The sequence below is a fragment of the Calonectris borealis genome, chromosome 25 (genome assembly GCF_964195595.1).
Source record: "Calonectris borealis chromosome 25, bCalBor7.hap1.2, whole genome shotgun sequence".
NCBI classification, from domain to species: domain Eukaryota; kingdom Metazoa; phylum Chordata; class Aves; order Procellariiformes; family Procellariidae; genus Calonectris; species Calonectris borealis.
Window position 1 is genome coordinate 3,122,939 of NC_134336.1, and position 23,741 is coordinate 3,146,679.

At 53.5% G+C, this 23,741-nt stretch overlaps 1 protein-coding gene and 1 long non-coding RNA gene across 4 annotated transcripts; one reads left to right on the forward strand and one right to left on the reverse strand.

The window, feature by feature from the left end:
- The first annotated feature begins 3 nt into the window (after window positions 1-3).
- Window positions 4-22,942, forward strand: LOC142092816 (uncharacterized). Of its 2 annotated transcripts, XR_012677194.1 has the most exons (6): window positions 4-304; window positions 5,091-5,208; window positions 8,673-9,040; window positions 10,095-10,999; window positions 13,206-13,301; window positions 22,858-22,942. It is a non-coding gene; the product is annotated as an uncharacterized LOC142092816 (long non-coding RNA). The 2 variants fall into 2 exon arrangements; XR_012677193.1 differs by lacking the exons at window positions 4-304; window positions 5,091-5,208 and having other exon boundaries at window positions 8,105-9,040.
- On the reverse strand, window positions 13,295-23,685 carry AK2 (adenylate kinase 2). 2 transcript variants are annotated; one of them, XM_075173291.1, is made up of 7 exons: window positions 23,555-23,685; window positions 22,905-23,030; window positions 20,904-21,014; window positions 20,704-20,798; window positions 19,943-20,015; window positions 19,156-19,351; window positions 13,295-16,191 (listed from the first exon to the last, which is right to left on the reverse strand). In XM_075173291.1, the coding sequence occupies exons 1-7, from the start codon at window positions 23,666-23,668 to the stop codon at window positions 16,154-16,156; spliced, it is 753 nt and encodes a 250-aa protein (XP_075029392.1). In that variant the 5' UTR covers window positions 23,669-23,685; the 3' UTR covers window positions 13,295-16,153. The 2 variants fall into 2 exon arrangements, with proteins under 2 accessions (XP_075029392.1, XP_075029393.1); XM_075173292.1 differs by lacking the exon at window positions 13,295-16,191 and adding an exon at window positions 16,223-17,037 and having other exon boundaries at window positions 23,555-23,684.
- Window positions 23,686-23,741: the final 56 nt, after the last annotated feature.

A 23,741-nucleotide genomic window follows, 5' to 3' on the forward strand; every position in this document is an offset into this window, starting at 1 on the left:
AGCGCCCCCGGGCAGGCCCGAAGCTCCCGGGTCCCGGTGCGGCGATGGCTGCGCCCCGTTCCCGTCCCGCGGCAGCGGAGCCCCAAGTGGCCCCGAAGTACCTCAGCCCCCTCTCCACAGCCGGCTCCCCTCAGCGCCCCCGGCTCCCCTCAGCGCCCCTGGCTCCCCTCAGCATCCCGCCCTCGGCACTGACAGGGCCGCAGGGCTTACCCGGAGCATCGCTGCCCACCCCGGAGTGGGCCATCGCGGCCTGTTGGCCTCACCCAGCCAGAGGCTTCCCCCCGTCCCAGGCCTGGCGCTAACGGTGGGTTGTGAAGGGGCCTGGCGCTCTTCTGGGAGCGGGTGGAGGGCTGTTCCCCCGGGGCAGTTTGCTTTTTAACACGTCTCTTGTTGGAGCCGGGGGTCTATAACCACGGGAGTCCCCTCTAAATGCGTTCATCCCCCTGGGGCATCTTGTCCCTTGCTGCGTAGCCCTCCTTTATAGTATTTGTGAGGAGTTGTCTGGAGATTTACTCACCCGGGAACTCTTCCCCGAGTGCAGGGTTTAGCCTCTTTCATACAGAGGCACTGAAACGACAACCCACACTCTTACTGCAGTCATGCAGAAATTTAAAAGCCTCCGTTTCCTTCCAGGGTTCCCCCGTGCCCACAGGGGTCTGTCAACCTCGTCTCCCGTTCAAAGGCAGATAAGCTAACGGGAAGGACACTGCCTCTTATTATGCAGGGGAGGTGAAGCAGAAAGATCTGCTGTGTCTATGAAGTGCATGTTAAATCGGCACAGAAGGGGCTGCTTTCCCTGTAGACTGTCAGCTTCTGACTGGACAGACTGTAGTTATTCATGTGACAAGACAAGTGTGGCTTCATCACTGTCTTCCAGCTATCGCCATTCCTGAAATCATTTCTTTCAGCAAAGCCTATTTGCATAGTTATTACCAGGCTCCTTCCCGGCTGCGGAGGGCCCCGTTCAGCGCCTCTGGGAGGGAGAACAAGGTTTAGCAAACCGAACCCAGGCTGACAGCCGAAAACACCTGGGTTTCGGTGCTCACGCTGCCTGACTTGCTGTAGGCAAAGACCCCGTGCCTGTCTGTACAGCAGAGATAATGATGATGCTTCCCCATTTGATGGACAGGTGAATGAAGGCACAGAGGGAGTAAATTACCTGCATAAGAGCACACAAATGAAGCCTCCTCCTCTCCTAATACCCTCCAGCTCTCCTGTTACCTTCCCTGCGCTTTTCTTCATTAATTCTGTGCCTGCCATACACCGCTCACTTAGTGCTTATCCAAAGATGCCTGCTGCACCCCAGTCCTTCCCTAGAGCTTATGATCCCCAGACACTTGTCAGCTCTCCCTCACCTCTGCTGCACTCGGGCATTCCGGCCACGATACACGTGGCTTTGGCCCAGCTGGAAGTTTTGGACCACACTTAGGATTGGCCTCAGTGTTAAATTCCTGCCTGGGATCAAGAACCCTGTTATTAACGAGCTAATTTAGCAAGGGAGCTAAATAGTTCTGCTCTAAGAGAGGCAGGGATGCTACAAAGGGTGTCTGCGGAGCGTGTTGCCCCTCAGCAGTGTGAGTTGCTGAGCTCCAGTCCCTGGCAGGCTGGCAGGTCATGGGCAGGCATGAAAATGCTTAGTGTTTCTCTGATACTTCTAATGTGGAGCTCCAGGAGTGCGCTGACACATGAAAGGATCCTCTGCCCATTTCACTAGTGGGAAAGGAAGGCCAGAGAAAGGAAGGAGAGATGTTGTACTGGTGTAAAACAAGATTATATTGAAATTACCTATTCCTGTCTGAGACAGGTCAGGTATGAGGCACCTTTAAATGGCTGTCGCTACCCATCTGTAGCAGAGACTGTCTTGGTTTGACGATTTCACTAGAAAAATCACACTCCTGACTGAAATAGAGAAACCTGAACAGGACTTGTGTGTGGGACGGATCTCCCAGACAGCGCTCTTGACAGCTCAGCCCTACGTCCTTTGCAGCTCAAGAGCACAGACTGTAACTAATTGTGGGAAGGTTTCATCTCAAAAGCTAATGTGAGACAGGCCTGAATTACCAGTAGTGCAGACACAGAGAGACAGAGAGCAAAACCATCTGGAGTCCCTGGGAAAGGCATCAGCTCACAACGTGCTGATGGGGCAGAAATGACTCTTCATTCCCTTATATGAGGAATCATGATACAAACAGGGCTGGGGGAGGCCAGGGTAAATTCCAGAGGCTCACGCTGACTTCAGAGCCATCTTGCCTGCTCCTGAGCTGTGCAGACCTCTTTCCAGTCTTTATATGTTTAAGGGAATTCAGTGCTTTTATGGAGCTCAGAGAGAGACTTCTAACTGGCCTGACCCTGCCGTGGTCCAGACATACCATCTACTTGAAAACAAGTTCTCTGTGGCTGAGGTGTTTCTCCGTGGCGAGTTTCCGTAGCCCTTGCCAGCAGCAGAGGCTCCAGCTCAGCACGTTCCTGACTAGGGAGCAGTTTGAACCCGGTAGTTTGTTTTGATTCAAACTGAAAAAAAAAACCCCAGCTACGACCTGGGGTTGGGAAGGAGAGGGCACGGAAGTGGGCTGCCAAGGAGGGGAGGAAAGAGGCTGGTTGGAAAGTCACCGGACTGGGAGGGAGATCAGCTCAGCCCCTCCCTGGAGCTGCAGAGAAACCCTCACCGGTCTGACCATTTAGCTGAGGGATATTTGAAAAGATAAACAAAAACAAAAAAAAAAAAAAAGGGGGGAGAATTCAAACGCTTCAGTGAACCGCCCTGCAAATCCCAGCTCTGATAGGCAAATTTGCTCTTGCTTACGCTGGCAGAAAGCTGCAAGGCTGCTGACTTCTCACCCCGCTGCTTAAATCAGAGCAGGGTTTGGCACAGGCGACTTTTAAAGCTGCCTGAAAATGCCGTATCTCCCAGGAAGGCTTCCAGCAGCAGTGCGGGGCATGCTTTGTCCAGGCACCACTTGGAGCCAACTCGCACTGCCCGGTGCCATTCCCAGCCTGGATGGAGCAGCCAGGGAGGCTGGGCTGGGCTGAACCTGCCTTTGGGGGGCACAGGGCCACTTTCCAGAGAAATACTCTGTCCACCCACACCCCAAAAACCCCCACAAAGCAGAGTGACAGCTCTGTTACTGGCTTTAAGGAGGAAGAGCCTCTGGTGACGTAATGAAAACTCCCCTTCGTAATTCAGAGAGTGAAAGCAGAGGCTGGCTGCCGGGAAGGGATTGTGAAACTCTCAGACTGGGAGTATTTGCATGGAGGGACTGGGGTGTGCCGTGGCCGGGAATATTGCTGCGGTGGGGTGCTGGCAGACAGGCGCGCCGGTTTTGGTTTGCAGTCAATAAAATAGAAACTCCGGCTTCTACCATGTCCCCTTTGCCCACCCCCCCCTTTCCTGGTTACCCAGATAGCACAGGTATGGTAAATAACTGCCTGTTGCTCTTGTCCCTGGCCCGCAGGACGCAGGGGGATGTTGAAACAGCTATTTCAGGACAAAGATTCAAGCTGCCTAAACCTCCAGGTCATTCTGGCACTGAGGTGCGAACTCCTCCCTGGAACAGGCTGTTTTCTCTAGAAGTACATGGGTCTCCTCGGGCTTTCTCCCTCTTTACCCAGGCAGGGATGGGCGGTTATTCGTGGGTCACAGGCTGTGTTTCAGAGCAGATGGAGTTTAGAGAAAATCCAGCTCATGTTGCTGCTTTCTGAAACAGCCACAGACATGATGAAACGAGGGAAGGAGGAAAACAGCTTTACACCAGGAATTCTTCCTTCTTGCCAGACAGGGGCACTCTGGAATGACTCAGCTCTGTTCTTGCTGGGCAGGTTGAGACCTTTGGCCCTGTTTGGGTGGGACAGCCAGAGCTGTTAAAGGGATCCAGATGCATCAGGGTTCTCCAGTGCCAAAATGCAGATGACAGTTTCAAGGGTCTATCTCCTGAGGAGACAGCCAGGTACGTGCTGTGACACCTTGCAGACAAACCTGAGAGGTTGCTGTAGTCACAGCATCTAGATGAAGGTGAGAGGGACGGACAGGCTCAAGGTAGCACAAAGGTAGTTTTAAACCTCTCGGGGGTGCAGTGGGGGGTCTCATCCCAGCTCCCTGCCCTGAAGAGTCATGCCAGGAGCATGTGGGTCTCCCTTAATTCCTGCTCTCGGGGCCCCAGCTCCCCTGGGTGCAGAGCAGGGATGGCAGTCTTGGTCTGTCAGAGGGGTTCAGCAAAGCTTAACCCTGAGAGCTTTGAGATCTGTGGCGAGGGATGCTTTGCATTCACGGGGTAGCAGCTGTGTATTCAAGAACTGAAGCTCATTGGGGTCATTTTCTGCCAGGGCCCTTGGGAAACACTGGTTTGTAATGACATGCACTCTGATAATTTCTCAGATGGAGATGTCATTATCGGCCGTTTATGTCTCTCCAGGGAAGACACCAGTGGCTGCGGAGGGCTCTCCCCAGTGTGCAAATCTGCACACACTTTCTGGGTTGATCTAGTTAGTTCATGTTCTGTTTGCCTCCCGTGGTCCCCTGAGATGTGTTCAGGGAAGGAAGAGATGATTCTGCTTGACTCCCTTCTTCTCTGCTGGACTTAACAAGGATTGACATTCTTTTAAATGAAGAGCAAAAGACAGGAGATGGGAGCCCTGGGATCAGAAATTCAAGGCTCTTCCAAGAGGATTGTTCTGGTTTACTCTGCGGTTACACCTCCTCTCCCCTCCATCTCCCCATCCCACTCTGCTCCCTCCTAACACCCACACGCACAGCACAGCAATCTTCCACTCCCTGCTGTGACTTTCCGGGGAAGATGCTGTCATGTGAAATCCTGGGAGAGAGTTACCGCATGGAGCTCTCTGAAAGCGTCGCGCGTCCCTTGCAGAACAGGCCTGCAGACGGAGCAACGCTGCGCTCCCCCTCCTTGAAATCCTGAATGCGCTCATGGATGGGGGTGGGGGGAGCAGGGAATCATCTTGTAAGCTTGGAGCTGCCTACGCACATGGCAAGTCTTGTCAGCAGCTGATAAAAGAGGTGGGAGGTGGGGAGATTTTGAGGGGGAAGAATTTGGAGGCTCGCGTGCCCACGTAGCTCACCATCCTGTCTCCTCCAGGGCTCAGCCAGCCAGGAGGGCCATGGGGTTGGCCCCGTCGCTGACACACGTGCATTGAAAGGAGACCCTGAACAGGGATGCAGAGATAACTACCGTCTACTTCAGCAATGACGTAAAGGTAGGGAGCGTTAAGCAATTACTTATAATAGTAATCTGACATGCTTTTCCCCTCTACAAAAGAAGCATTTCCTTTTGTAGTAAAAGCACAGGCTGTTCTGATTTCTTGATACTCCTGTTGTCCTGCACACTCAATGAACAGCTTTGGGGATAGAAGTAACAATGATCCCTGCTCTCGATTCACTCTTACTGGTGACCTGCTATCCTTAATGATGGGGGATTTATAACTGAGAAGGTTTAGCACAGTAGGGTGCTGCCATCAGGAAAGTGCTGGTCTGATCTCTACAGTACGAGGAAGCAGCCAGACTCCCTCCTCACCCGAGTGGTTAAACAGACAATTATGTGTTTGGTGTTGGCATAAACACAGGCAAATTAGTCACTGGAGAAAACCCCAGTGCCTGTGACAGCTGGTTGTGGCTAGAAGAAGGTGGAGGTGACAAACACCTCTGATGATAGCAGCAGGCAACTGCCTGTCCAGGGCACACTGTGCCAAGGTGGCGGTGGCCGGGCACTCAGTGGGGAGAGCCAGGTGCCACCAGCAAGAGGCACGGAGATGGCGTGACGGGGCAGGAACCTAGCACTGGCTCTGGAGGCTCTCCTCTCTCCTCACTCCCTGATGACAGCTGTTTTTCGGGGTGCTCAGCATCCTGCAGGCTGTGAGCAAACCTGGCCGCAGCAGAGGCAGCAAGGATCAAGGTGAAATCTTCAGAAGGACCATTTGCAGAGGACTGAGGAAGGGTTTGTTCTGCCCTCAAAAGAGCAGATGCAGAGAAGCTAGAGCACTGGCACGGGGCTTGATTTCTGCAAGGAGAACAGAGTGAGGCACTGGCCTGGTTTCCAGGAAAGGAGAACAGTGTGTCACAGAGAAGGCATTGAAAAGACCTGAGGCTTCTGCCTCAGCTTTCTGTCTCACTCCTGCAGACACATGGGTGCTTGGGAGTTCAAAAGGCTGAACTGGAGGCTGTCCTGCAGCTGGTGCAGGAAAGGAAGCTGTGGGCTTCTCCTGCAGAGCCGTTGTTGGGGCATAGACCACAAACGGTGTCTGTCTCTGCTGGAGATCCCCGCTTGGCTCAGCATCTTTCTCCCTACAGCACTGACCTTTGCAGTGGGAGTGTGGGAACCGGAGCTGGATGGGAAGGCTTGGTACAAGGCACTAGCTCTGGCGCCCAGATCCCCAAAGGCAGCCCTTCAGCAGCATCTCAAAACCTCACAGCATCTCTGACATCCTTTCCAGCTGGTGCATCCTACGAACACAGGTAGGGCTGGGCACACCACACATTTCCTCCACCCGACGCACCCATTTCCTATTTTTTGCAGACATGACAACTAGTGAGTTAATCCTGCAGGCCATAAACTAAGCTGTATTAGCAGACACCATCTGTCCTTTTTCATTTGCTGATGCACGACCTATTTTGCTGGGTAGTGGAGCAGGCGCTGCAGTTTCGGGGCTTGCATTTTGCAGTGTCCCTGTTGCCAGGGTATAATCCACTGCTCGCAGTGATCTGCTAATGGGAGAAGGCTCCAGTGAACTGAGCACCAGGGGGACCTGCTGTCATGGGCAGGTGGTGGCTGAAGCCACCTACGGCTGCTTGGCCTCAAAGGACGTTTGAGCCCCAGTCCCACAAAACACCTGGGAAGAGAAAGGTCTCAGCAGAACTTCCAAGGACAAGAGCACGACTGCCCTCAGCAGGGCCTCTCCTTACCTGGAGCCCCTTCAGCAATGGCCATGGGAAGGTCACTGTGAAATAACACACTCTTAGAGCCATCACCCAACCTTCACAGCCCTGCACTGGGTCTGGGGACAATAAAAGCGAAATAAAAAAAAAGTGAAAGGGATTGTTTTCATCTTGGCAGGGGAAGAGACATATCCACACTACCTCACTTGCCAGGAGATCATGGAGAGACCTGAACATCTCAGGTCTGAGATGAATATTAGCATGGGGCTCAAACCCTGCCATCTGCTCCTGAGGACACAGATGTGGTACTTCTTTCCCCAAGTAACAACCCTCCACTTCTTTGTCTCGGAGGCAAAGTTTCCAAAACACGTACCACCTCGGCACCTCCAGAAGTGCTGTAACACAGAGATCATTCTCATACCAAAGTGGCGTTCATGGGAACAGGCCATGTAGTGTGCTCAGCACTCCAGCCATGCTGCTCTGGCCTGGGGTAATTCCTGTGCTTTACAGAAACTGAGCAATGGCAATTACAACAGGACAGGGAAAGACAGGAAGAGAATTCTTTCTTTATCCTTCTAAGGGGATCTGGTCAAGTCTTGGAGGAGTCTGGTGACCCTTGTCTAGGTACAGAAGTACAGACATTATTAAAGGTCATAAAACCATCAGGATATTTCCAAGCCAGTTATCATATTATACTTAACTGACTCTCAAAACAATTCCAAAGGTTAGCACCTTACTGTGTGAAGCCGCATTTCCTCCTAAATTTACCAACTTTTTATTTAACTCAGCGCTGGTGGCAGAAATTTTCCCTGAGCTCTGAAATAAAGAGCAAGGAAATTCTGTTGTCGTGTGCTGTTAGGAGTCAGGGAGGGAACTGAGTGCAGGGGGCTTGGTGCTAACACGCTCATCTGTTACTTGGAACCAGGGCGGTCACCGCTCACTGACCTCTGCCTGGGGTCCCAAAATCAGTCGGGGAGTTTTCAGCTTCCTGCCTCACTGCACAACGAAAGTGGAAGAGAGAGTGGAAGGAGTTGTTGAGAACTGACCTTGGCATTAGCCAGACAACTTCCTTCTGAGTTAGCTCAGTTGCAGCATTTGGGCTTTCCGAGGAACTCTCAACCTGCTGGGTAGGATGTGGCCTGAATCCACCCACTTCTGTGCCGTCAGTGTCCTCTGAGTAGCCAACGCTGGCTGCTGCAAGGCCAGTGCAAGTAAGCTGGCATGGAGTCATTTCTCTTTCCTGCTAGTTTTGCTCCTTTCTTTTGGAAACTGGCTTAAGCTCTGAACCCCGGGTTTCCTACCCTGCTGCAACTGTAATCGGTGGTAACTTCTGCACAGTCTTGTTGCCTACAGAGATGCTTGACCCCTTCGCAAATTTTGCTAAGCTTTGGACACCCACAGCTTCCAGCAGCCATAAGCCCTGCTGTCTCCTTCCTGTCTTCGCTAAGCTTTGCCCAGTGTTCCCTTGTCCATGCTGTGGACACTCACTTGGCCTCTGCAGCAGATGTGACAAGAAATAATGACTTTCCTGCAAGATGCCGTGATGTCCCTGCTGCTCTCCTGCAAGATGTGATCTCCATCCAGCACTGTGGGGAAAGGGGACGGTAGCTGATGTCAGGATCTCTGTGCTAGGAACAAGATTTACTTGCAGACTGACAGCTTGGGGTATAAATCCCCACAGCAGGACTGGTCTCAGCGTTTCTTATTTCTTTCTTTGTGCTTTGGGAAGAGAATTGACTCAAGAATTGTATTGATCTGAGGCCAAGGAACAAACATCCCTCCTTCACAGGCCACAGCCACGGGCCTCTCTTGTGCGCCGTGTGAGGAAGAGGAGCGGGGAAGGGCAGTGCTTCGCCAAGACTAGAACATACCCAAACCTGTGACTACTGTCAGGAGGTGGGAAGAGGAAGAAACAGCCCATGCGGTCAGCCCTGGAAAGGGCAGTTCCTGCCGAGAACTGGCTGGGGAACATTCCCATTTTCATAACCAGCAACAGCTGTCAAAAGGGGAAAGAAGAGTGATTCTGGACCCTGCCAGCAGCACCTCCCGTCTGCAGCTGGGACGGGAGAGCAGCAGAGTGCTCCCAGCACAGCCCTCTGGCCTCGCAGCAAGGAAAACGTGTGTCATTTTCCAGAGGGCTGAGCCAGCGCTAACCAGGTGGGAAACGTATGAGCGTCTCACTTTGAAAATCAGCTTGATCAGGGTTCGCTTGTCTCAGATGAGATCTTTCCCCAGCCTGACCCTTGGTTGCCAAGCCCCTGCCCTCAGCCTGGTTCAGTCCAGGGCTGCTCCCCTAGTGCTCTGTTCTCTCTGCAGCAGAACAAGGTGGGCAAGGGGAGAGGGGAGCTGTAGTTTGGTGCGTCCTTCATTCCTGGGCCAGCATGGAAAGCTAAATGGGATTTGTTTTGCTGGGTTTGTCGCTGACCCACCCCTTCCTTCCCCCGGCCTGATGCCATGACCATGAGCCTATTCTCTCTAAATTCTCTTCAAGCAGAGCCCACCTTTACCGCAGCCAGGAAATTCCTCTTCTCCCTCCCTCCTCTCCCTCACCCCTTCACCACCATGAGAAACCCTCTTCCTTCTCTGGGGCTGATGTAATCTGTGGGTTGCCTTAGCCAGTGTTTAAGCAAACTAGCCCCTGTGCTGTCTGAGGAGGCTGGACTGTGCACAGCAGAAGATTGAGCAGGAGGTTTCTGGGGTGATCAGCATGCACTGAGACCTCAAATGCTTCTCTGAAATCAGGCCCTGCTGTTGCTCCATAGCATCCTTCTAACAGGGAGGCAGCAGCTATGACCGTCTCTCATCTGCCCAGCCCTGCCCTCTCTGATCCAGGCTGCCATCCCAGTTCCCCTGAGCACTAGGAAAAGTCCAGTGCCTGCCACCAAAACAGCAGTAGCTGCCAAGTGCCTCCCAGCTGTCTCTGAGTTACAGGATCCCCTCCAGTGTACGCCCTGCAGTCTCTCGGGGGGCAACTGTTGGCAATAACAGCCCTATTTAAACAAAGCAGAGACAGCCTGACTTTACATGGCCTCCCTCTGCCTTTCCCTGCCCCCCTGCCGTTATGCATATTTGGGAAAAAGCCTCTCAAGGCAGCGCTGACTCCTGCGCATCCCACTGTACGTGCAGCTCAGCCACAGCAACATGCTGGGGTTCACGTAGCTCTGGGTCCTGCTCCAGCTGTTCCCACCCACTTTCTGTGGATCTCCTGCAGGATTCACAGCCTAGCACCTAGGGGTGCTGCCCATCCCCAGACACGTAAGAACAGTGCTCTCAGCATGGGATGAGCACCAAAATTGCAGCTGGAGAACCTGGCAGTGGACATGGAGCAGAGCCCTGTACCCGGGCTGAGGACCAAGAATGCCTCTTTCCCATCCGACAAGCCAAGGCTTTGAGCCCTGCCAAACCCCAGTGTTTGTTCCTGCATTTGGCAAGCAAGAGATGGCAACGAAAGCATGTGCGAGGCAGAAAGAGGAGTTCCAGTGAAGGAGGGAAGTGGGTTTCTCTTGGGTCTCTGTGACCTTTTCTGGTTTGGAAATAACAGAGATGTGCAGAGACACTAACAATGCACAGTGAGGGTGTTTCAACTGCCCCAGCAGCAGAACAAACCCTGTGGCCTCCTTCAGTCAGAGGAAACCGGAGCCCAGAGCCACAGCCCAGCCTTTGGCTGCCTGGGATGGAACCAGTGGAAATCCAGCTCCAGGGAGTCGGTGCCTTCGCCTGTTTGCAAGGAAAATTTATTTGCAGCCATGGAGCCTCACTGTGGGCACCTTGTCTTCCAGCCCTGGTTCTCTGGGATACAGGACCTGCTGTGTGATGGGAACAGTTTTTCTTCTGCTGGCAGTGGCTGAGCCAAGTTCTCCTGGAGCCCATGGACTGGGATTTATATCAACAATGCCCTCAGCCACGAGGATCCCATTGACTCCGTCCTCACCGCCCTCCTTAGAGAAGCAAGCACAGAGAACGAGCTGTCGGGGCAGAGCCAAGAGAGAGGCTGAGACTGAAGAGACTCAAGCGGCTCTAGCAATTTCTCCATGTGCTTCCAGCCCTTTTTGCTTAACCTCACAGAGAAAAAGTGACGCTGGCAGGAGGAAAGAAAAGGAGCAGGGTTCTGCGCAGGTAGGTTGGGAATGCACCTAGATCCCCTCCAGAGCTGAGGGTTAAGGCCAGGTTTATAACAAAGATAGAAATGCTGATTTGGCCGAAGAGATAATATTTCTGTTGGAAACCAGAGAACTATTGATTACTCAAGTAACCTCAGCTATTAAACAAACAGCTACCTCAGCAGAAGGAAATTTCAGCCTGGGTTTAGGGAGAGGATGGGGGGCCCAGGCAGTAGTGAGAACACACCAACCTGGTCTCCTTGACTCAGCTGCTGCGCTGCCTGCTCTCAATGGTACCAGATAAGGAGTGAAAACAAACACAAGGTAGGCGCCAGTGAGTGCCTGCGTGCGCCCCTGCCAAAGGAACTGGAAAACATTCACTGCAGTGGAGTCGTGGCCAAGATAGGCTGTGGAATAGGAAGGATTAAAATGCCTCACAGGACCTGGCTCAGCTCCCAGGGCCCTCTCTGGACACTGGCACAGGGCAGCTCCTCCCGCTGCCCCAGGCCTCTGCAGAGGCTCACAGGTCCACAGCCCTCTTTCCCCAGGAGGGCTTGTGCTGCAGGCTGGGCACCAACACCCAGCAGAGCACAAGTTCCCATTTATTGTATTTCTATATTATTGTATATCTAGCAGTGATAGCCTATGGTAGGGACCAAACGCACCGGTAATACAGCATGGCTGGGGAACAGGATCGCATGAAGGCACTAGGAGCACGTTAGAGACTCAGCTGCTTCAGCTGATGTGCAGATGCCAGGCTGTGTAATATTCACATGATCATCCCTTTTGCAGTGTAGGCAAGTAGAGGGGGAACAGCAAGGAGAGCCAGCTGAGCAGTGGAGAAGGTCAAGGACTAGGAGGGTTGACTTGGCTTTTCTGCTTGTAGGAGGTCCTGGTGCCACTCCCCCACTAAATTTTGAATAACCTTGAAAAAATCAAGTTGAAACTTGACTTAGAAGCAGTTCTAGCTGCCTTAGCTGCTGGCCATGCAGAACTGCAACCTCAGGGACTGAAGCTGTAAAAAAGCAGCGTTAACTCCTCCCCGTGCCCTTCCCAAACTGCCCCTGGGAGCCTGGTTCAGGCCGTGCCTGGCAAGGTCTCATTTGGGAGTGCCTGGGTCCATCCAGGGCTGGCTCCCTCCCACCACAGCTGCCCTGTGCAGCACTGAGGGCTGGCACACAGAGCTGCTAGCAGGTCCTCTCCTCCCCTGCCCGCCCACGTCAGAGGCATGAAATGCAGCTGGCCACACAGCCACCTGGGTGACAACCCTGCAGCCTGCTCCTAAAAGCCTCCAAGCGTGCGGCCTCCGACTCATTGCTCCTACAGAAGTCCCACACAGCAGCACAAGCTGTTGCTGGTTGCAGAGTTACCATAAAATAAGCAGCAGTATGGCCACCCCAGGCCACTCCCAAATGCTCCCCATAGAACCAGCATCTGTGTCTTGGTAGGGGAGGATCGAACATCTTGCAGCAATAGCCTTCCCTAATTAAAGTATATTTATGCTCCTTATTGCAATTCTGCTCTCTCATGTACACTCAAGCATTCCTGGTGACATTTCTCCATAGCCCCACTGCTGCCCCCAGCCCTTTCAATGACATGCGAAACATGGGAAATGTGTGAAAGTTATTTCAACAAAACGGTTGTGACAGGAGCATTGGCCTCTCCCTGTTCTTGGATTTCAAACAAGGTTTCTTCAGCCCTACGGAGTTTCTGCTTTGTGCTTCTTCCATCTCCACCCCAGAATTGGTTTCTGACACCCACAGGGGTTACCAGCAATGGGCTTCTGACCCCAGATGTACTTTCCTCAGTCAGATGTACATTGAGGATCCTGAAGGGCAAAAGGCAGGTTAGCACAGATTAAGTGGGTGCTAATGAACTCACTTTCTAGTTTGCTAACATACTGCAGGGCACCGCTGCCCAGCCTGCGTGTAGGTGTAGAGTCCACACACCCCCCTGCTGTGGAATCGGAGCTGTAAACCCACCAGCTTTTTCAAGCGTTAAAGAATGAGCCCAGGTTTTGGATTAGGAAGAGGGATGAAATTCACCCCAGGGCCATGGGCCAGCACAGCACATAGGTACTGCTGGGATGCTGCAGGGCACAGAGGTGACCGTCACCCCTTGTTCTCTCCGCTAGCAGATTGGATCCCGTTATGCAACTGTAACGCTAAAAGGCAATACGACATCCAGAGCGGTTTCAAGGACTTTGTTATTTTGCCTTCCAGGTCCGCAGATCCCCAGGATCCACATCCAGAGAGCTCCCGGCAATAATCGTGCACCTGGCTGCCTTCCCCAGAACTATTGCTTCCTGCACAGGCGGGGTAAGTGCCGAGGCTGCTGGAGATGTGTAGGTTAGGATTCCCACCCCAAATGCACGCTGCTGGGCTCAGTCCCAGTGCACCAGCTCTACTTACAGCCTCCTATCAGCTAGATGCAGCTCAGGGGGACCAGATCTCTAAACTTCTCATTCATTTAATCAATGATTCATGCTCTAATGCCAAGAGGGAACTCTGGTCCCCTTCTCCAGAGAGGGACTAAGGCTGCTCCCCAGTCCCTTTAGCCCATCCTGAAATTTCAGGTACTCCTGGCTTTTCCCAGCAGTGTGTCAGTGACACACACTGGTATCCTGGGGGGACACATTTGCAGCTTCTGCACCAGCCAGCCGGGCTCTGACCTGGTCTTACTGTCCGAGAACAGTGCCAGGCTGTTAGGGCATTGTATAATACTGCTGCTGCCCAAGAGCCATCCCACATCAGCCAGAAAGATGCCGAGGCAGGCTCTGATCCCGCAGCCGCTCGTGGAGCCCACCCTGACCCGCTGCTCCCAGAGCGCCTCTTACCTCACCTTGGAGCCCACTCCCGATGCAGCTCTCTTCCCTCCGCAGTCTCCCTGGCTCTCCCTTTCCCTCTCCCCTTCCCTCTGCGCCACCTCCCCGGCGTGATGTCAGCGCAGCCCTGCCTCCGCAGCCTCCCCATCACACCCCTCCACGCCACGCAGCCCATCACACCCCACTGCTGCTTCCCTTCCCAACGGTTGCCACGGCGACAGGAGGGGGAATCCCATCCTCTGGTCCTCCACCTCCCAGGGCCTCGCTTGGTATCACCCACTGCAGCTCTTCCTAAAGAGCCTGGAGACCACGGGAAGGACAGGGAGACAACAGGGAACAGCGGCAGGCAAAGGCCAGGGATGGCCTTGGGGGAAGCCACGGCTCAACATACCTGGAAGGGAAGGGAGAGCAGAGGCAGTCATGGGAAGCAGGCTGGGACAAAACAGGCACTCCCCTTCTCCGCAGCGGTCTCCGCTGTGTCCCCAGCGCTCTTCCCACCTTTCCACCCCCTCCATTCATTGCTCTCAGACAGTTCTTTGTTCCTCAGCCCCACGTGCTCTTTCTGTTTCAGGGCTGTGCGTACGTGTACCGTGATAGCACAAATCCCTTGTCTATAGAGAGTTTGTACAACTTGCCCACAGCAGGCACTCCGTAGTCACTTCTCCTCACTCCCAGGTCAAGGTCAGAGATCAGGTATCGATCAGAAACTTAACACCAGCTCCAAACCAGACCATCAGGAGTCAGTGGACTCATTATTACTAACCAGAAACCCACAGCGAAAGGTTTTTCTGCAATCTCTCTTTTGCAGATGGTTTCATCAGGAAGGGAAAAGGGCAGATACTATATTTTTAGGACTGCAGCACATTTTTAATGGAAAGAGATGGCCCAGGGCTTTTCATCCCTCCCCCCCATCCAAGATGCTGTTTTTTTCAGCAGAAATATTGCTGCATTAGAGAACAGGTCACTTCCTCTATCAGTGAGAATTCAGTGTCCTATTTGATGCTGGTCCTTGTGCTATAAATAGGAATTTTCCTCTTTTATAGTTGGTGAATAATTGTGTGTATGAAATATGAACACAGTTTTCAAAAGAGTGCCTGATAAGCAGCTTGCTGGAGTGAAATCATTGAACAGAAGGGATTTACAGCACCTGCAGAGCATCACGTGCTGTGGAAAACATTCAAGGTCAACGTGACAGAGACAGGTCACAGAACAGATCCAACTACAGAGGACGTAGGCTTGAGCTAAACAGCCTCCCCACAGCAGCCTTTCCCACAGCACCCCAGCAATTCATTTCACGCTCCACACTTAGGTAAGGATCAAACGGAAGAAGCCCAGCTCAGAGGAGCCAAGACTTCTCCATCCCACGTACTAGAAAGCCAGGAGGAGCAGGCAGAACAGGTTTTTAAAACAACAGCAGGCTAGTAGAGAACATAATCCCAAACAACGAGGAAGAGCATAGTTTAACATCCATCATCAAAAGAAACAAGGGAAGAACACCACAAACGCCAGAGAGGCACAAGCTTGCCTTCAAAAGAGAGCGAATGCTAATTGGAGGTACAGAGAGGTAATAAAAATACCAGAGCACAGAGAGACTGAATGGCGGAGGAGCGAGTGAGCCCAATTATGCTGAAGAAACCAGTCATTTCTGGAGGAAATGGGCATATGCAGCCCGACCCTTTCTGGTGCCTGTCCACAGTGCCTAAACCAAAGCCGCGAACACAAGCAAGGCTGCAATGGGGGTACTGAGGGCATTATGGAAAAACGATGACCCTCCATCAGCACATCAAGAACAGCCTTCCTCTGAGATGCCTCAGAGAGCCAGGGTCAGGGTCCCTGTGGAGGCAGGAAAAAGGGAGGCCAGGAAATGCTCTCATTTCTTGCGTTAGAGATTTTGCCCCGCATAGCTAGAGAGAAGCACCGGTGGAGGGGAAGGGATGCAACAAGGTACGAAAGGCAGAAAGCAAATGAGCAGAAACAGGAGACACAGTATGTGACTTCCAGTTACTGCAGGAGGAGAGAAGGAAATAGCATCAGCTCCTCCACACACTAGCACTGCGAAGGGAGGGTGAAAAGGCTAGGAATTACATCCGTTAAAAATACCTGAAGGAATTCTGACCAGGAAGGGTCTGGATACACAGGGGCTCAGTGCTTTCAGCATCACACATGAAGAACCAGGAGAGAGAAAAGCAGCAAAAGACACCATTGCTATGGTGATATAAAGCATTGGAACACACTCAGCAAGGAAAAGAGATAAAAGGAATTACAAGCCGCATTTTCAACTCCACAGAACAACATCCTTGAGATAGGATCAGGCCCGAGGATCCACCCAGCTGAATTGTTAGTTGGCTATGCTGTCATCTGCCTCCTCTCGTCTTCCACACTGTCTGCAGGTCAAAGAGGACACAGCAACAGATACAAAATGTAAAGGGGTTATTTTATTATTGATTCAGAGGTTAGACAAGGCACCATTTGATCTAGAAAGAAATGCAAAAAACCAATTAAGTGTTATTTTTGCAGTCAATTAAGAAAGTCTCTTTTGCATTTCTTCAGAATTGTGTGAATTCCAGCTTGGTCAAGATCACAGAAAAGCCACCCCAAGTAAGGCAGGCTTGGACTAGAGCCGCAGCCCCTCTGTTCAGCAGCAGAGAAACCTTGAGAAGTCTCTATGCCCAGGTTTAGGAATGCAGCAGAACAAGAAAAACAAAACTTCCAGGAAAAGACCGTGGTATCTTTTTTTCCTTTCCATTTCAGAAATGATGAGTCATTTGTTCATTTTGGTCCTCACTGACAGGAAGCAACTTTAGAAAAATCACAGCAAACCTTGCAGTGGCCTCAGGGTGCTAAGAGCCCATAGGACAAGCCCCGAAAGTCCTGGAGAAGCCTGGAACGGCACCTAGTCCTGCCCTCCTAACAGGTCAAGGACCTGTGTCTGATTACTGGCAGAGATGTTTCACTCTGTACAATTGTTTTGCCTCCCTAAACTGCGATTTCTAAGGAGAAGGCCATCCCCTCTTCACAATGATTCTGCTGAATAAGAAATCCAAACAAAAACCAACCAAATCAGCCCCCAAGCCCCTTGTCTACCACCTCCTTATTCCCCTCCCATCAATCGTAACCCCCTCCCAGCTGCCCTCCCTGCCTCCCCTGCACCCAGGGGAGGGCTGCAAAGGGTGATGTAGCAGAGCGTGCAGCATTTGGTGGTCTCTCATCTGCTTCACGGAGTCACTCAGCTGGAATAAATGGGAACAAAGAAAAAATAGATTTAGGGAAAAAAACCAAAATTAATTATGGTTTATGGCAGAAAAAGGCTGGCGAGCTGGATGCAAAGGGAGCACAAAGGGGAAAAGGAACGGAGAGTGGAGGAACACATTGTTCTTGCTGTGGAGTAAAACCATGACCAAATCCAGGAACACCAACTGGCTGGGAACCCCTCCTGCCATTACGGCAGCTGCAGGGGGCTGCAGCTCTCCTCTTTGACTCTCTCGAGATGCCAAGATAAAAGCTGCTTCCACTCAGAAATTCTTTACAGTCATCGAGATGCCGGGGCAGCTCTAATGCACTTTCCTCCCCACTAGCCTGGAGCACGGCAGTCCTACGCTAAATGCTATCCCGACCTCCCAGCACGCCGACGCCACGCGCCGGGGCTGCCCTTTCACAGGAAAGCCAGAGACGATTGACAAGGCAACGGCCATCTGGGGGATCTCAGGGGACTGCAGGGTGCTGACGAAACTAGCACCGTTTACTTTCAAACCCTGTCTCCCCGCAGTCACGTGCTTTCAAGAGCAACAAGTCAATTGCTTTCAGTTCCTGGTGTTATTTCCAGTTTGCTGGAAGGGAAGAGGTTGTTTCCCTGGAAAGGATGTATGAGGACAGAGAGCGATTTTCAGACAAAAGAGAAATTACCAAGAAAAAGAGTAAGGGATTCCTGAGGATTAGGCATCTGCTCTGGACACACAGCCCACAGCAGCTCAGTGCAGAGGAGGGAGACAGGCCATCTCCTCAAAAGAGGAGGGTACTTAATAACACTAAATCAGTAAACATACATGGAAGGCCAAAGGACAAAGTTTCATCTGGGCCAATCTGCATTTACAGCAGGGTCCTCTAGGAAGGGCTGGAATCCCGCATGGGCAAAGGTCATCACCAGCCTTGCAGGGTCACCATATACAGCATAATGGCCCTGAGAAGCCGGGGCACTAACCACGCCGCACACGGTGTCCTCAGACGGACAGCCTGAGAGAGCTGTTCGACTTGCTCAAGAAACAAGTACATTTCCATGATCTCATAACGAAGGTCGTTGGCTCAAGGGCACATTAAGCCAGTGGTTAATAATGCTGTCTCTCAGGCCTTGAAAAATCATTTGTTTTGCAATAAGGCTTTATTTAGACTTTGGGATCAGGAGAAGCTCAACACATCTTCATCTCCTGGGCCAAAGCTAAGGCAAGAGTGAAGAGATAAAACCCTTTTCTTGTCCTCAGGAGATCCCAACATGCCACACACAGTGACTGTCAGACTTTGACCAGAGACTTCATGTTCTTAAAAAAAGCAAAAAGCATCTCACTAATATTTGCTCTATTGGGGCCCACAAATGAGGAGAGGCTGAAACCCCCCAGCTCTCACCCACCCTCTTTCTGCCCCACAAGCCCCATCAGAATGGGAGGAAGACAGGCTGTGCTCTCAGGTAACCTGCCATCTCACAGAGACCACCACACATACAAGGAGAACAAGTTCTCACCCAGCCCCGAGCAGCAGCAGGCCGCACTCACGCACACAGCCCAGCTGTCCCTCCCACGGCTGCTCCCCGGGCCGACACACACGCAGCCTTTCACAGGCTTCCCACAAGCAACCCCGTCTTTCATTTCCTGCAGCCGACAGAGCATCACCTATGCGGCACCCTGTGAAGGTTCTTCCCCCCCCACTGCTCAGTCCTATCTCCAACCTTCTGCTAGTTCCCTGTGGAGCAGCCAGAAGGAGCTGAAAGTACAGCTCCTTCCAGGAAGCTACAGCTCTAGAATGAAACAAAAGGGGTACCCAAAGGGGTACAAACCCTATTTCTGGCAGCAGGCAGCTGGTGCTCGGGCTCGCTGCGACCTCTAGGGGCCAAACCTCCGGCATCCGCAGACAGACTGACGTTCACATATACTGAGATAGAGACCGTTAACAGCTTGTTTAATAGAGAATTAGCACAGCCCTGCCTTGGGCTGCATCGTCTTGTCCCCTCCTCTTCTACTCTGCTTAGCTCTTCACCCTCCCCGGCCCCAGAGAGACAGAGACGGAGAGACAGAGAGAGAGAGAAAAGGCAGAGCTCTGTCCTGGGACAGAGCCCTAAATGAACATAACCAGGTCTTTACATGTTGCTCTCGAGAAGGCTGCCAGGATGCTAGCAAACACCACATCGGGAGACTGGGAGGCATCCACCGCCGTATGGATCCCTCGCTTGCTGTAGTAGGAGACCAGGGGAGAGGTCTGCGTGTGATAGGCCTTCAGGCGGGTTTTCAAGGCTGTTTCGTTATCGTCCGAACGGCGGATCAGGGGCTCTCCAGTGACCTGGGAGAAGCAAGGGGACAGTCTCCAGCTAGCTGCCGCCTGGCAGGCTCCCCCCTTCTCTCCGCAGCTATGACAACCCCTGCTCCCCTCCTCCAGGACAGGCTACAGGAGCTGCAGAGGCGATCCCCAGGTCCGCAGGGGAGAGCGGGGCGAACCCAGGGCAGCCGAAACAAGTCCCAGAGCAGTCACTGAAGAGAGAAGGATTCGGCATCGTGGTCTTTCCCCCATACACCACTTTGCTTGCTAAAAGGAGCCCAAGGAGCTTCCAGAGCAGACATCAGCTACAGTTGCTCCCCAGGAGGGAAACCAGTCACAACCCACCACAACTTCAGCTATGGACAGAGTCCAACAAGTTCTGAGGCTGGCAGAGCCCAGGCTGGCTCTGCAGAACGGCCATGCCCTTCGCTCATCCCTCCAGGCCTCGCTCCCCGCAGTGCCGTCGGCTCAGGCTGCCCAGGCAGCTCCCCATGCTCCCCAGAAAGCCAGGACAGAAGGTACAAGAGAAGGAAAGAAATGAGTTTTTCCAGGGATGCTGCAAAGCATCGGCTAAACCCAAAGCAACGTAAGCTGTGGCCTTGGGAGCTCACATACATCGTCCTTCATGTGCTCTTTCGGGGGTCTGAACTCCTCGTGATAAGAGCGGCCACTCGCTGGGTGAATCAGCCTAAGACAGAAAGCAAGTGTCAGCAAAGTAGCCCGGTGCCAGGACAAGGTCTCCTGAACCTGCCACTCATCAGCACAGAAACATCTGCAATAGCAACCCGATTAGCCTCTATTAAGAAAAAAATCTCTTCTAGCTATTTCTGTACCAAGGGCCTCTTCAGGCGCTTGAAAAAAAACAGCTGTGCTAGGAGATGGAGAAGGGATTTTTACTTTATGCTTTACTGGGGAAGGGAGCTGGCTCCTGGAGGTGCGAGGGTGACACAGCGCAACAGCAAACAGTGGGAGAGGTCTCTGTGCCTGCACAACCACGACTGACCCTGGACAGTTGTGCCCCAACATGTATGCAATGTCCTGCGTAAGGGATCAGCAATAGCTCCAGAGAAGCAAGAGCACGAAGACATTAGCTGTCAGACACCGGGCTTAAAGGCTGAGCTGGGTCACCAAGGATGCCGATTCATATCGGCAACCCCTATTTATTGGGCAACGCAGGGGCTCTGTTCAAGGCTGGCCCAGGAGAGCAGCCAAGGGATCGGGGCAGGAAGGCTCGAACAGAGCAGAAATCTAATACAGACCAGGACCGCAGCTAGCCCTAAACACTGTGAGAATGACATGAGGATCCAAAATTAGGATGTTCTCCCCTAAACTAGGAAACCCCACCCTGTGCAGACTGTTTGCGTGAGAAGAATTACCGTCCAGTGATTCTCCGGATAAGCAAGGAGTCGGGGATGCTGAACTCGATGACGGAGTCCAGCTTCTCTCTCCTCTTCTCCAGGAGCTCATCCAGCTGCAACAGAAAACACCAGCTGAGAGGGGCAGAGGCGCAGCCAAGGGACCCCTCTCCAGGGAAGGAGGAGATGCCAGAGCAGTCCCCGAACAGGAGCTCACGTACCATTTCGGCCTGCTTCACCGTGCGTGGGAAGCCGTCCAAGAGGAAGCCGTTCTTGCAGGGAGGGGAGTCGAGGTTGCTCTCAATCAGCTCCACCACCATCTCATCACTCACCTGCAGAGAGGGGTGCACGGTTAGGAGGGACACCCTGATTTTACACACAGCTGCTGTACTCACGCCAGTGTCCAGGCTGCATCAGACCCTTTTTACAGCCATTCCTGGTCCCAGAGGCAGCAGCCGCAGCGCAGGGCACTGCCGTTAACAGGGCGAAAGCTGCGTGTTCAGGCCTGCCCGCGTCAGGGAAGCGCTCCCTGCCATGGGTGTCAACACTAGCACGTGGCTAATGCGACATTTCATGCCAGGGACACTCCAGCCTGTGCAGGGACTTGGCGCAGTGCTGTAACCTCACTGTTACAAAGGTTGCTGTATTTCAAGGGAGACCATCAGCTTGAAGACAAACTCCCTAGATATTTTTTTTAAAACCAATTGACAATACAAAATATCGACATAACCTTTACTTCCTGTTACTTTGTACCTTCACCCACATGTCCCCCTCAGAGGCAGTCCTGGCCAGGAAGGGCAAAGCAGGCGAGTTGCTCATTGACTCTCATAAACCTTGTGTGAAGGTAAATGCCCAATAGTTGCTGACAAGCTCTGGCCTCGCTGGATAGTTTTTCCCATATCACGATCTCAGCGTACTGCTGGGATTAGTGCCTTTTCCACACTGCAGCATTTGGAAAGTACTAACAGATGCTGCAGCCCCAACAATAGCTGTTTATTTGAGAGTAGCTCTCCTCAGCAGCGCTGTTTTCTCCAGCACACGCAGCTGGGACCCAGCAGGATTGGGGACCAGACTGTCACAGCACACGTAAACAAGAGCCCTGGAGCAGGAAGCGTATGGGCGGGAGGCAGTTTGGGTGAAGCAACAAGTCACTTCTGTCCTTTCCTGATTACCCCTTTCGGAGAAAGGGGTCCTGCTTTGTAATCGAGCATAAAAACTCATCCCATGGTCCGAACGCTGCTGTGCTCCCAGCCGAGTTATCTCAGAGCCAGAGCACGCTGCTGGGATATACCTGCAGAGCAGCCCGGTGCCGGCTGCCACACACACGTGGCAGATACCAGCAGCCTTGCCAGATAACCTCCCTATCTTTCATAACCAGCTGGGATATTGCAGGCTCGGTGTTGCAATGCAAGCTCTGAGCGAAAGCTGGAGATAAGCCACGTCGCTCTTCCTACCAGGGGCCTGCAGATTCTCTGTGGGGTGTTATGAGCCCATGACAGCAGCAGCGATGCCCAAGATCTGCCCCACACCGCTTAGCTTTGGGGCGAGTCGCTGCAACTTGCTGTCCTTCAAGTTTCCCCAAGATATTTCAGTCACTTTAGCATGACAATTAGATCCTCAGAAAATGAACGTGTCAGAGACCCTAACTCTTGTCCCTTGGGGATCCAAAGCGTCTCTTTCACACAGCATTACGCAGCACCCACTGTAACTACCACAGCAACACCCCTAAGCCTATTTTCACCTCACAGTTACAAGCAAACGACTTTTATCCAAGAGCTGGGACGTAGATGAACCCTCTGAACAAACTCTCCCACCCCACAAGGGTCCAGGCATCATGTGAAGGGACACAGGAGCCGCAAAGCATGGCTGTAACATCCTGCAGCTCCAAGGATAAACCTTCACCTCAGTGTTAGGGAGCCACAACCCAGACTGCACCCCGTGAACACAAAACCACCGTGGCAGAAAGAACCAGCCCAGGGAGAGAGAGAGGCTGCTGGTAAGCAAGGAGCAATTTTGAAGAGCAACAATATTTTTATAGGATGTTTCTGCTGCAGGATAATGAGAAGGAGAACCCACACCCCTGCCTTCACCCTACAATCTGCCCTTCCTCCACTAATTGGGTTTTGTCACTGACGCTTCTAATTAAGAGGTGCATTTTGACTGCTCTCATTCCAGATGCTGCCAGGCCACCTCCCCTCCCAGCACGGCTCCCTGCTACCCACCAACTTCCCTGCATCCATCGTCTCTTTGAGCCGCTTGCCCAGCTCGGACCCCGAGGCCACCATGGCCCGCAGCATGTCCCCGGTTGCCAGGTGGCAGACGCAGTAGGTCTCGGCCAGCTTCGGAGCCTGCGGGAGAGAACAGACATGAGGTGAGCTCGCCGTGAGGGTTTCAGAGCCAGGACCTGGGGGGCTGAGGCCCAGCCGGGGTCCGGAGCCCCCGCCCCGGTGGGGCCTTGTCCCCGCTCGCACCAGCGCGATGGCCTGTGACCGGCCAGCACGTGGCAGGGCCCGGCACACAGCCCTGAGGGCCGGGTGCTCCGGGAGCGGGGCCAGGGCACCGGAGCCCCGCGGCCGGCCCTAGGGAGGGGGTCCGGACAAAGGGCCCCGGCGCCCGGCTCCCTGGGGACGGCAGGTCCGTATGCCTGAGCCGCCGGTGCAGGCCCGGGGCACTCCGGAACGGGGCAGGCCGCACGCCCCAGTCCCTCGGCGGGGGAAGGGGCGGCCCGACACCCGCATCCCTCCAGGCAGGGGCCCAGACACTGGGCCCGGGCGTGGGGAGGGCCGGGCGGCCCGGTCCCGCCGGCGGCTCTCGGGAGGCGGCCCGCGACCCCCGCGCCCCTCCTGGGAAAGACCTCCGCGTGCCCCCTCACCTGCGTGCCCTTGCCGGCGCCGGGCGGCCCCAGCAGGACGGCGCGGATGCCCTGCCGGAGCCCCGGGCCCGGGGCCTGCCCGCCGCCGCCCCCCGCCTGCGCGCTCGGAGCCATGGCCGCCGCCGACTGCGCGCCCGCCCCGCCCCGCGGCCAATGGGCGGTGACGCCGGGGCAGCGCGCCTCGTGG